The sequence below is a fragment of the Furipterus horrens genome, unplaced genomic scaffold (assembly GCF_987537825.1).
Source record: "Furipterus horrens unplaced genomic scaffold, mFurHor1.1.pri manual_scaffold_1, whole genome shotgun sequence".
Taxonomy (NCBI): Eukaryota; Metazoa; Chordata; class Mammalia; order Chiroptera; family Furipteridae; genus Furipterus; species Furipterus horrens.
In genome coordinates this window covers 104,695,025-104,707,759 of record NW_028327171.1, presented here as the reverse complement: position 1 = coordinate 104,707,759, position 12,735 = coordinate 104,695,025, and the positions used below count along the sequence as shown (strand labels likewise).

Below are 12,735 nucleotides of genomic sequence, written 5' to 3'. Positions count from 1 at the left end.
GTTTAACACTCAAAGAGGAACATGTTTGGAAGAATGAGGATTCATTTCTACTTCTTGCCTTTGAGAAATACCACAGAATATTCCTGTGAAGACCTCCAGAAGGTAGCGGAACTTGTTAGTGAAACTGAAGCTCAGGAGAAAAGTCATGCCACCTTGTTCCAACTGTCTACTTCTAAATTGTCCTTCCTGACCACTTACTGCCTTCTCTCCTCTATCACTTCTTTCTACTTCCCCACATATGCTCAATCTCCTACTCAATCTCTGGATTTCTTAATTTAAGCCAGAGTCCCAAACTGGCAGCCCCTACCACATTGTCTGACCAAAAGAATGTCTTGAAAATTTTCTTAGTCATCAACATTTACAAATAGTGGGATTTCATATAAATCTCAACTTCCAGCTCCTCTTGAAAAGTGGAAATGTCAGGTTCCCACATGGAAAAAAAAAAACTGAAAAGCAGTTGTCACTTTTAAACAGGGAAAGAGCTTGGCTGGCTGGCCTCTGGGCATTTTTAAGTGTGTGAACTCTCAGGGTAAGCCCTTTTTTCTTTCTTTCTTTTTTTGCCTAAGGCTCAATCCCTCCCAGTCTCACCTACCACAATACCGAGCACAGATCAGCAAAGATCTTGTTTTCGAATCATATGCATTCCAATCACACAAACATTGAAGAACTAATGTGTACCAGGCAGAGCAGGAGAAACAAGGTTGAAATGAAAGACTTCTCTGCACTATCACTGTCATCTCCAGCAACATTGGCGCGTTCTCAATTCCATCAGCCACACGTCCCTTCCCCACTTCCAGGACTTTACACATGCTGTCCTCTCTGCCCTAACTCTCTTCTCCTAATTATCCTTCATATCTCAAAGGACATTTCCTTAGAGACTGTCCCAAAGATTCCCCTTAATAGCTTTCACAAGTTCCCATAGCTCTTTCCCAACGTTCTTTGTCGCAGTGAATACTTGTACTTCTCACTATCTCTGAGTACAGGGATATTGTACTCATTTTGACTTTGCAGAATCCGGCACAGCCAGTCAAGTACTTCCATAAAACTTTCAATAGCTCTAAGCACGTGTTCTTCCAACATGCCCACCCTGCTAGCTTCCCCCCCAATTTACTTCATCCATGCTGCTTCCAGAGTAGAAAAACAGGCTATTGGAAACCTTCTTCTTAAACTTCAAATGGTTTTAAGCAGGAAGGAACAGGAACAAATTCGCATTTTTAAAAATTATGCTGACTGCCGAGTATAAAACAGGAGAAGATGACCGGGTTCAGTTTATTTAATCCAGTAATTATTTCAGTATACTACTATTCCAGTTCTATAAGAATGTGGATCCTATACATCCTATATATTTAACTGCAGTTTTCTCAGTTACCATGTTTCACTCATGGTACTCCCCACGCCTTAATACGTAAGGCAGCTGAATACCACCGCGAAGCCTCTGGACCCAGCTGCCCTCCACGAGCCCGGTTCAGGAATGTTCACTCCTCCCCACACTGCGAGACCCCTAGTTCGCGTGGATTCTGCCAGCTGAGTCCAGGGGCCACACTCGGTGGAGCCAAGCCCGTCACACCCGAGGTCGCACACGGGCCGCTCCGGGATCAGTGGTTCTTTGGAGGACCAAGTCAAAAGAGTAGCTAAGGGGACGAGGGTAGCTAAGGAGAAATGAGCGAAAAGGAGGAGAAGCCCTGAATGCGACTGCAGGCCAGAGAACCCAGAATAAGGAAGAGGGAACAAGGTTTACCAAAGCGAATCCTCCAATACTCGCACTACAGCTTGCCTCAGCGCCTCAACTACCGGCTTAAACGAGCCTCGCCACTTGTGCGACAAAGAAAACGCCTTATTCCTGCGACCGGCTTTGGAAACCACCCGCTACTTTCAACCAGGCCAGCCAATAAGCACGGTGAAGCCTTTAACGACGAAAGTCGCGCTCTGGTTGGCCAATGAAATTGAAGGCTCCGCCCTCCATTCCCAGCTCTGATTGGTCTACAATCCGGAACAGGCGTTAACTGCAGGAAAGCAGTGGAAAGATGGCGTCACTGGATCGAGTGAAGGTACTGGTGTTGGGAGACTCAGGTGAGCAGCTTAACCCAACTCCTGGGCTCCCGACACTTTTAAATTATCCGATAACTACTACCCTGGCTGGTTTGGCTCAGTGGATTGAGCGTCGGCCTGCGAGCTAAGTGTCACTGGTTCGATCTTCCAGTCAGGGCACATCAGAGAAGGAAAACTCTGACTCCAAAAAACCTCCGCTGCCTTGCGGCATACCTCTTCAGGGGAAAGGCTAAGGGAGTAAACCCCAACAGAAAATCTGGAGCCGGAGTCCCTAAGGCGGTTTGACGTTGTAGTCAACACCGGCAACTCCTGCGGCGCACCTGAAGCCAAGCTGTATTGACTCCGTCTTTCCCTTGGACCCTTCAGCTGCGAAGAGAGGGGGGGTCTGCTGCATGGGCAACAGCAGACCCTCCATATTACCCTGCCCAGGCTCTGTAGCTTCAGCTTCACTGGAGAGGACACTCCAGCGTCATCGCAAGATGTCGATTCAACACGGGAGGAGACAGATACCGTGTCACTCCCGAGTCGGACTGCACAGCCATTCTCGGCGGTGCAGATAGACTTTTAAGAAGCTACACCATCATCTCTCGAGATGGACGGCTGCCGACGACGACGACTACCCCCTCCCTCTGCCAACTAAGGGGCTCCGGCTGCGGTTGAAATCCTTCTCAAGGTCTCAAGACTACACTTCCCAGAGGGCTTTGCTCTGACGAAGTGGCGGTCTCGCGCGGATGTGGGGGCGCGGAGTCCCGGCCCTTCCCCGCCTTCGCAGCTTTCTATGTTGCTGGACGATCTGAGCTTAGCCCGTGTTGGCAGTTCCTTTGTTTTAAAAGATTTGCAGGCATCGAGTGTTCTGATGGGTGCGGTGCTAGGGAACAGAAGTTAGGACTTTGCCTTCAGAGAAAAGTGTGGCGGAGAGATGTAACTGACAGAACCGGTTTGAACCCAGAGTCCCGTACTTAAATACTAGGCTATATTATGAAATGAAATATTGGGTGGTAGTCCTGTTTTACTCTCAACTGGGTTTGATTTGTTTGTTCTCTCTGGTCTTAATTGAAAACCTATTATGTGCTAGACTGTAAGAACTAGAGCCTGGCTGGTTTGGCTCAGTGGATTGAGCGTCGGCCTGCGAGTTAAGTGTCGCTGGTTCGATCTTCCAGTCAGGGCACATCAGAGAAGGAAAACTCTGACTCCAAAAAAAAAAAAAAAAACCTCCGCTGCCTTGCGGCATACCTCTTCAGGGGAAAGGCTAAGGGAGTAAACCCCGACAGAAAATCCGGAGCCGGAGTCCCTAAGGCGGTTTGACGTTGTAGTCAACACCAGCAACTCCTGCGGCGCACCTGAAGCCAAGCTGTATTGACTCCGTCTTTCCCTTGGACCCTTCAGCTGCGAAGAGAGGGGGGGTCTGCTGCATGGGCAACAGCAGACCCTCCATATCACCCTGCCCAGGCTCTGTAGCTTCAGCTTCACTGGAGAGGACACTCCAGCGTCATCGCAAGATGTCGATTCAACACGGGAGGAGACAGATACCGTGTCACTCCCGAGTCGGACTGCACAGCCATTCTCGGCGGTGCAGATAGACTCTTAAGAAGCTACACCATCGTCTCTCGAGACGGTTGGCTGCCGACGACGATGTAAGAACTAGAGATAAGGCCCATATTATGAAATAGCTATGACTTCATGCTGAGTCCAGTTTAATCCTAGTGTTAAAATTCTTTTGACACCTTCGATATTTGAGAATTCGAATTGAAAGTCTGCATTTCCCCCTTCCACCTCACCATCCTTCTTCCTCTCACCGTAAGCTCCACTCCTATGCTCCTTTTGAACTTGAAATAAATGCTAACCTTGCATCTCATAGATGTGCTTTTCTGGAGTTGACGTTTGAATGTGTGTTGTGAGCAAAGACATTGTGCCAGATGCTTGGAGGTGGACAGGACATACCCCAAAGAGCTTGAAAACTAAACTTAGAGAATTAAATAGCATTGTAGGGAAAAGGAGGAGGTTGAAAACAGTTTCACCTTGCCTGAAGGTTTCTTATATTATAAAATATTTTACAGAGAGCAGTCTTCGAAATTCTCTTAAAGCTGCATTATGAAATAAAACATTTATGTCAACTCCAGTTCTTTAGCTTGCAGTGGTACTGAAGTTAATTTAATAGTCATTCAGTTTTATAGATAAAGTAATGGGCTAAAGGGATTTGGCAAGAAATCACCAAGTAGGATTTAAAACGAATACAGAGCTAACACAGTTTCATGATATTTGAAGTGGGTGTCTCTCTTTTATAATTCCCTTTTCTATTGCATCAGACAATTCTTTCATGTTAGATATTGTTGGAAATAGTCGATCCCCCCCCCCAAAAAAAAAACACATACATGTACTGCAGAGCAGGCACTGTATTAGGTACTAGGGTTGTAACTGTGGAATCGTCGGCAGCCGTCCGTCTCGAGAGACGATGGTGTAGCTTCTTAAGAGTCTATCTGCACCGCCGAGAATCGCTGTGCAGTCCGACTCGGGAGTGACACGGTATCTGTCTCCTCCCGTGTTAAATCGACATCTTGCGATGTCGCTGGAGTGTCCTCTCCAGTGAAGCTGAAGCTACAGAGCCTGGGCAGGGTGATATGGAGGGTCTGCTGTTGCCCAAGCAGCAGACCCCCCCTCTCTTCGCAGCTGAAGGATCCAAGGGAAAGACGGAGTCAATACAGCTTGGCTTCAGGTGCGCCGCAGGAGTTGCTGGTGTTGACTACAACGTCAAACCGCCTTAGGGACTCCGGCTCCGGATTTTCTGTCGGGGTTTACTCCCTTAGCCTTTCCCCTGAAGAGGTATGCCGCAAGGCAGCGGAGGTTTTTTGGAGTCAGAGTTTTCCTTCTCTGATGTGCCCTGACTGGAAGATCGAACCAGCGACACTTAGCTCGCAGGCCGACGCTCAATCCACTGAGCCAAACCAGCCAGGACATAACTGTGGAATCAGTGCATTACATACAGGGTTGAATTGGCTGTAGCATTAAATGCGGAAAGGTGATCAGGCGATTAGTAAGCTTTTGTTGTTGTTCGTTATAGCTCAACTGTAAAACAAGACAGTATGCCCAACCAGGAAAGTGATTGATCTTGTTACACATTCACTGATGTTAGGCGACATGTGCGAAGTCAGTTATTACTTTTTTATCATTTCCCTTTTAACAGTGATTTGCTATCGAACAGTTTAGAACATACTTCTTACACTTCACCTGCCTTTGAATAAAGGGTTATTTCCCTTGTGAAACTTGGATGATTTCACAAATACATAAAGGGATTTAGAGATTTGTATATCAGAGATAATTAATGATTTAGTTAGGAATTCTGAAGGTCCCACTAATATGCACACACGGACTTTGTTCTTTCAAATATAAGGGAGGAGCTTAATACATTACCAAAAACTATATGGAGCTGATATTTACTTAATTATATTTGGCCTTTTACCCACCCTCCTCCAGCAAATCAGTGCATTTTTAAATCTAATTTAGTTCTAAGAATGAAAACGTAGAATCAGAACTTACCAAATTCTTAAAGAAATGATTAGTTAGCCATTATTTCTCATATGTCAGTTTTTCTTACTGTTAAGAATTCATTCAGTATTAGCTAACTTACCCAAAGTTAATTCATGGAGAGCTATATGTGTTACTGCATAAGAATGCTTACTCTGATACAGTTAAGCTTAACTAGAAGCTCAGGCCTTACATGAAACTAATAACTAAATGCCTAGATATATGCCTCCAACATAAACAAACTTATATGCTAACACAAAAATCAGCATTATGCCCCAGAAATCACAGATGCGTTGTAGTCAATACAAAGACAAAAGCTAAGTTTTAAGAGACAAAAATCTTTAATGTCTGGATGCAAAAGAATAAAAAGGAAACTTGGGAGTGTTTGATTCAATTATATGACATTCATGAGATGTCTAATATGTAAAGAGCTCATGAGTGTGGATAACACTAAGCAACTACATAACATTGTTGTGCAGCAAGACTTTCAGCCTTATGTGTATGGCTGGTGTCACAGTAACCATATGAAAGTTGTCAGTATATATCAGGAACTTTAAATGTTTATTTTCTTTTATATATTAATTTCACTTCTGTGAAGGTATACTAAGAAAATAATTTTAATTTTAAACAAAATTTAAAAAAATGTTTTCTTAGCATAGTTGAAATTTCAAAACACTCTAAATATGTAATAATGAGGGAATGGTTAAGTAAATTGTTATGTCAGTATTCCGAACTACAATGTTTAGGAAGATTCTGTAATAACGGGAGATTTTAATCACTAAATAAATAATTAAGGACCTGTTCTGAGTGTTGGAGAATGGGGGGTGGGGTGGGGGGGATGAGTAAACCCAATCCCAATCCTCAAAGAAATTAAAATTAGGCAGAGTGAATAAAACCTAAAACCTATAAACAAGCAAGATACATTGCAGTTAATACAAAGACAAGTATAATGATGTTTTAAGTATTCTGTAAAAAAATTTACAGGGTACAGTTGGAGACCCAGAGGATCGTGGATTATATACTTAGTTCCATCTCTGTGGAGTCAGAAAAGGCTTCGTAACTAGAATGATGCTGAGTGTTGACAGATTAATTCATCATGCCAATGGGAGGCAGGGGGTAGGGGAGAATGGATAGTATATTCCAGACAACCATATCTGTAAATAAAGACTTATGATTTATTGTTTTTAAATATACCATGTATATATTCAAAATAGCAATCTGCATATAGAAAAACTCTGCTTATGGAATTAAACCTACATGTTGACAATAGTGCTCTTCGGGTGATTTTTTTCCTTTTCTAAAAATACTTTGTGATTGTAAATATAACTTATGTAATAAAAAAAATAAACAAATGATAGGTTCATATATAAAAATGCACACAAACAAATGGTCTAAATTTTTTTTAAAGCCTCTCCCAAGGATATATTTATTGATTTTGGAGAGAGAGGAAGGGAGGGAAAGAGAGAGAGAAGCATCGGTGTGAGAGAAACATTGATTGGTTACCTCCTGTATGTGCCCTGACCGGGGGGATCGACCCCTCAAACTAGGTGTGTGCCCTGACATTCCAACCAACTGAGCCACCCAAGAGTAAAGCTGGGCCAGATGGTTGGCTGCCTTTTAAAAATTACTGTATGGGAGATTAGGAGTATCAAAATAAGGAATTGTGAAGTAGAGAGTCCCTATCACTGGCAGTGTTCAAGCACAATCTGAAAGACCATTTTACAGGGTGCTATGAAAGGGACTTCTCCATTGGTGGTCAGGACAGAGGATTGCCTCCAAGATCTGTTAATATTCTACAATTCTAAAATAGGCTGAATATGCTCTGACCAGTGTGGCTCAGTTGATTGAGCGTCATTCAGCAAAGCAAAGGGTCATTGGTTGGATTCCTGGTCAGGGCACATGCCTGGGTTAAGACCCGGTCCCTGGCTGGGTCACATGGGAGAGACAACCAATCAATGTTTCTCTCACACATCGATCTTTGTTTCTTTCTCTCTTTCTCCCTCCCATCTCTTCTCTCTAAAATAAATAAATACAATCTTTTAAAAAGTAAGTAGGCTGAGTAGATTAAATCATTCAAAAGGAAAAGATTAGTTCATATGAAATTTCCCTAGAACAGTAGTTTTCAAAGTGAGGCCCCTGGACCAATAGCATCAGTATCACCAGGGAGTTTGTTAGAAGTGCAAAATTCTTGAGCTTCACAACAGACCTGAATAGCAAACTGGGGACAAGACCCAGTATTGTGTGTTTAACAAGCCCTCAAGCAAAATTTTATAGGACACTTTCCTTGACCATCTATTTATTGATAGAGCTTATTAAATGGTTAGTATGTTGTGAATGAACACGGTTTAAACAACCATACTTTACATCCTACTATTACTGCATATTCTCAGTTATACTTCTGCCATAATAGATTTCAGCATATCTCTTATATGACAAGAGTTCTTGTATCTTTTACAGGTGTTGGGAAATCTTCACTAGTTCATCTTCTATGCCAAAATCAAGTGCTGGGAAATCCATCATGGACTGTGGGCTGCTCAGTAGATGTCAGAGTATGTTTTCTGTATTTTAGTTTTTTAGTAGTCATATTAAAAATAACTTGTTCAAACTATGTAATCAAATTACAGTACTATGGTCAAAACTAAGTGATGATAATAACTGGGCTTTATTAAGTACCTACTCTGTGCTAGATACTATGCCAAATGCTTTACATGTCTTTGCTTATTTACTCTTTTTTTAAATTGTTGGATATAGCTGCAGAAAGCAAGGCATAGAGAAGTAAAGTAAGTTGACCAAATTCACTCAGTGCTTACTAAGCAGAGTCAAGATTTGATCCCATTAGTCTGATTCCAGAGACTTCAGTTTTAATGACTATGCTATATATGTAAAGTTCACTTTAAAATCTCCGTAAATAATTCTGTCTATGGCTTTGCCACTGAGAAATCCAACTTTTGGCTAGAAATAGTGCAAAGGCAAAAGCTTTCGGAGCCTTATGTCTAGGTCAGCGGTTCTCAACCTATGGGTCGCGACCCCTTTGGGGGTCGAATGACCCTTTCACAGGGGTCACCTAAGACCATCGGAAAACACATAGATAATTACATATTGTTTTTGTGATTAATCACTATGCTTTAATTATGTTCAACTTGTAACAATGAAAATATATCCTGCATATCAGATATTTACATTACGATTCATAACAGTAGCAAAATTACAGTTATGAAGTAGCAATGAAAATAATTTTATGGTTGGGGGTCACCAGAACATGAGGAACTGTATTAAAGGGTTGTGGCATTAGGAAGGTTGAGAACCACTGGTCTAGGTCATCTGTTCCACCTCACATTATGGAAACAGAGGTGCAGTTTCCACTGATTTAAGTATCTTCCAAGATATTGTTGGTGTTTATTAATTCCAACAACTCCGGTCCAAGTGTCTGTTCTGCTGGCATACCTCTACTGAGTTAAGAAATAAATAGGGAAGAGATGGTAATTAGCTACATTGACAGTTATTTTCCTTTAGTTCTTTGAAGCTATTGTTCCATAGTCTTTGACTTGTTTTGCTGATTAGAAACCTTTCATCAGAAATCTGATGTTACGTGGTTTTGCTAACCTTTGTCTAGGTGTGAATTAGTTATTAGTCATTGTATTCAGAAGTTGTGCTTCTCGTGGCTCTCTTCATTTTTCAAAATTTTTAGCCATTGTCGCTGTTTTCCTTCATCCCCTCAATCCTCTCCTATTGAACTTATATTAGATTTTTTTCCTCTATATCTTTTAATTTCACTTTAATGTTTTCTACTCTTTAGTTTTCCTTAATTCATTCTGGATGATGTACTCCTATTTATTTTTCAGTTAATTAAAAGTCTCTTCAGTTATATCTAATTTGCCTTTAATATATCCAGTCAGATTTTCATTTTAGTGACTATAGTTTTTAGATGTTCTTTTTTGTTCTTCTGCAAATGTCAAAATGTTTCAAAATATCCTAATCTTTCATGATGGTTTTACTTTTTTACTTTAATCATTTTAAACATAGTAGTTTATGGTTTGCATTCTTGGAATGTTCTATTTTTTTCTGGGTTGATGGTAGGTACCAACTCCTTGCACATGCTGACTCTACTTCATGAAAAATGTATCTTTTTGTATGGTTTGTAGTTTTTTGAAGATGATCAGGTGTTCAATGGGATTTTTTTCCCTCTTCCCTGTGGAAGTCCTGTATGCTGTGTTGTGAAAGTACAGTGCTTTTTCATTTCTGTTGCTGCCAGAGCCCTAGGGATTTCAATGGTCCTTCTAATTACTCACGTAGGAGTTTCCGTGCTATCTAGATAATGTAAATTTCCCTAAGGTTTAGTTATAGCATGGGCCTATGGTTTCAATTTCTTGGGGTCTTTTAATCTACCCTCTATCACCCCTACTTGAGGTCCCTGATAGGAAGTTTTTTGTTTTCCTGAGCCATTGGACGGAGTTTTTTCTACTCTCTTTCACTGACTGGACAACTCATCCAGGATCCAGATTTCATGAAGAGAACTACAGTCTGGTCTTTGTCATTCACCCACATATACACTTGCTTTAAAAGTTGGAAAACAAATCTCTATTCCTAGATGGGCACTAAAACTCCAGGGACCAGACCCTGAAGCTATATCTGAATCTAGGTCAGTTCCCACTTCTCTCTCTGATTTTAAGTTCTTTTTCATTTCTAGAATCTGAGGACTTGACTTTCTTCTCAGCTTGTCCTCTTTATTTATTTTTTAATAAAGTCAGAGGGAACTTGTTTGCCATTTCAACCTACCATGTTCCCAAATTCTTAGATATGGAAGAAAAGCGAATTCTATGTTATGAGTTGAATGGCAACTTTATTTAAGTTTGGGAGACCCAATAGCAAGTTCCAGACAGAATTCCCCTTTACACTTCTCTAGCTCCCCTCCTGTGAGATAACATACTGGAAAAAAAAACTTAGACCTGGACAGCCTCGGTTCCCACACTGTCCCCCCTCCCTCCACCCGCCTGCAGCTGTCTGGGACTTTCCCATGATAGTGGGGTGCATCAACCCGAGCTCCGTTTGGCCTTGATCGGCCCTCAGACTCATAGCTGCGGGATAACGACTGAATTCAATAGTTTCTTTTCTCTTCCCCCTATAAAACAGCCCCTCCTTCCCTAGGACCCCGGAGTCGGGCCATTTGTGGCATGGCTTCCTCCCCGCTTGCTGATTCCCTCAATAAACTTCTTTTTGTCTGCTCAGTGTCTCCTCATGGTTCTCTGAACGACGCTGTTCTTACAGACCTAAGCTCCCATTTTCTGGGTCAGTTCTCATATTACCTTTTGCTTCTTAAAAAAGTGACCTTAGACTAATGGGTTTACTTTTCTGAGCCTTAGTACATTATTTGTGAAGTAGAAGTAAATAATACCTTCTTTATCTAGACTGTAGGTTTGTAGGGAGGATCCGAGAAGCTTAAGAAGAAAAGTTACGGTATAGTGCTTTACAGTTTAAAATGGAACTTTAGGTCAGTTTTCTGCACCCTGTCCCTTTACCCTTGTCCTGCTCCTCTTATTCCCACTCAGAACTCAGTCTGCTCATGTAATTTACTTTTTGGGCTTTATCCACTTCTTTTGAATTGGCTAAATCTTTAGTATAGTGTTGAATAGAAGTGGTGACAGTGGGCATCCTTGTCTCATTCCTAATCTCAGGAAATTTTCAATGTACCCTTAAGTCTAGTGTTTGCTTTAGGATTTTTTGTAGACATACTTTATCAGCTTACAGAAGTTCCATTCCATTTCTATTTTGATGAGAATTTGCATCATGAACCGATATTGTATTTTATCAGTTGCTTTTTTATGATACTAATAATATTTCAGCTTTAATATGTTACTATGGTAAATTATGTTGACTGATTTTTAAATATTAAACCAACTTTGCATTCTTTGAATAAATCCAAATGGGTCTTGTATGTCTTTTCATATGTCACTAGGTTTAGTTTGCTAATATTTTTTCAAATAGGCACCTAATTCATCACAAATATTAACCTGTCATTTTTCTTTCTTACTATCTTCTGGAGTTTTGGTATCAGGGTTATGCTAGTATCATAAAATGAGTTGGGAATTGTTATTTATGAATCTAGTATCTGGAAGACTTTATGTAGGTTTTATGTTCTTTCTCATGTATTTGAAAGAATTCACAGGTGAAACCATCTAAGCCTGAAGTTTTCTTTGTGGAAAATTTTTAAATAGCATTAAAAAAAAATATGAAAATGACTATGTTCTTCCTGTGTCAATTTTGATAACATGTTTTTGAAACAATTTGTCAATTTCAAAAAAGTTGTCAAAATGTTTTGTATCCTCTGTTGTCTTTCAATATATGTAGTCTGTTTAGTAATACTACTTTTTTTCATTTCTGGTATGGGTAATTTGTGGCTTTTCTCTCTCAGTCTTGCCAGAGGTCTATCAAGGACTAGTTTTTGACTTTGTTAATTTTCTCTATTATATATTTGTTTTCTATTTAATTAATTTCTACTCTTTTCTTTAATATATCTGTATATTTTGGGGGTTTAATTTGCTGTCTTTTTTCTAACTTTTTGAAATGGGTAGTTTTTCATTGATTTTTTTTTTCAGGCTTCCTTTTGGAACTCTTAAGATTATAAATTTTTAAAAAAATATTTTTATTATTATTTTATTTATTTGTTTTTAGAGAGAGAGGAAAGGAGAAAGAGAGAGAGAGAAACATCACTGTGTGGTTGCCTCTCACGTGCCCCCAGCTGGGAACCTGGAGTGCAGCCTACTCGTGCCCTGACTGGGAATCGAACCAGCGACACTTGGCTCGCAGGCTGACGCTCAATCCACTGAGCCACAGCAGCCAGGGCTAAGGTTCTAAATTTTTAATTATGCACAGCCTTAGCTATACCTCTGAAGTTCTGTTTATTATTACTTAGTTCAAAATGTTGTCTAATTCCATTGTGATTTTTTTCTTTGACTCATGGGTTGTTTAGAAATATGCCACTTAATTTCCAAATGTTTGAGAATGTTCATTATCTTTTAATTATTGTTCTGTAGCTTACTTTCATTGTCTTCAGAACACATTATATAAGTTCATCCTTTGAAATTTGGTGAGATTTGCTTGATGTCCCATTATATGGTCAATTTTGGTAAATTTTACATGTACTTGGTGTTCAAATATGCCAGTCAA

General features: G+C 40.5%; 2 protein-coding genes across 3 annotated transcripts in view; one reads left to right on the top strand and one right to left on the bottom strand.

The window, feature by feature from the left end:
• The window catches only part of GTF2E1 (general transcription factor IIE subunit 1), a 50,653-nt gene extending 48,782 nt beyond the window's left edge, over positions 1-1,871 (bottom strand). For both annotated transcript variants that reach the window (XM_090265806.1, XM_090265797.1), the window contains exon 1: positions 1,739-1,871. The gene's annotated coding sequence lies outside the window, so the exon portion shown is untranslated. The remainder of the gene's footprint in view (positions 1-1,738) is intronic.
• Positions 1,872-2,001: 130 nt separating this feature from the next.
• RABL3 (RAB, member of RAS oncogene family like 3) overlaps positions 2,002-12,735 on the top strand; it is a 58,998-nt gene continuing 48,264 nt past the window's right edge. The window contains exons 1-2 of the mRNA XM_090277120.1: positions 2,002-2,070; positions 8,029-8,120. Coding sequence (XP_090133246.1) covers positions 2,025-2,070; positions 8,029-8,120 — 138 coding nt within the window. The 5' untranslated portion in view covers positions 2,002-2,024. The remainder of the gene's footprint in view (positions 2,071-8,028; positions 8,121-12,735) is intronic.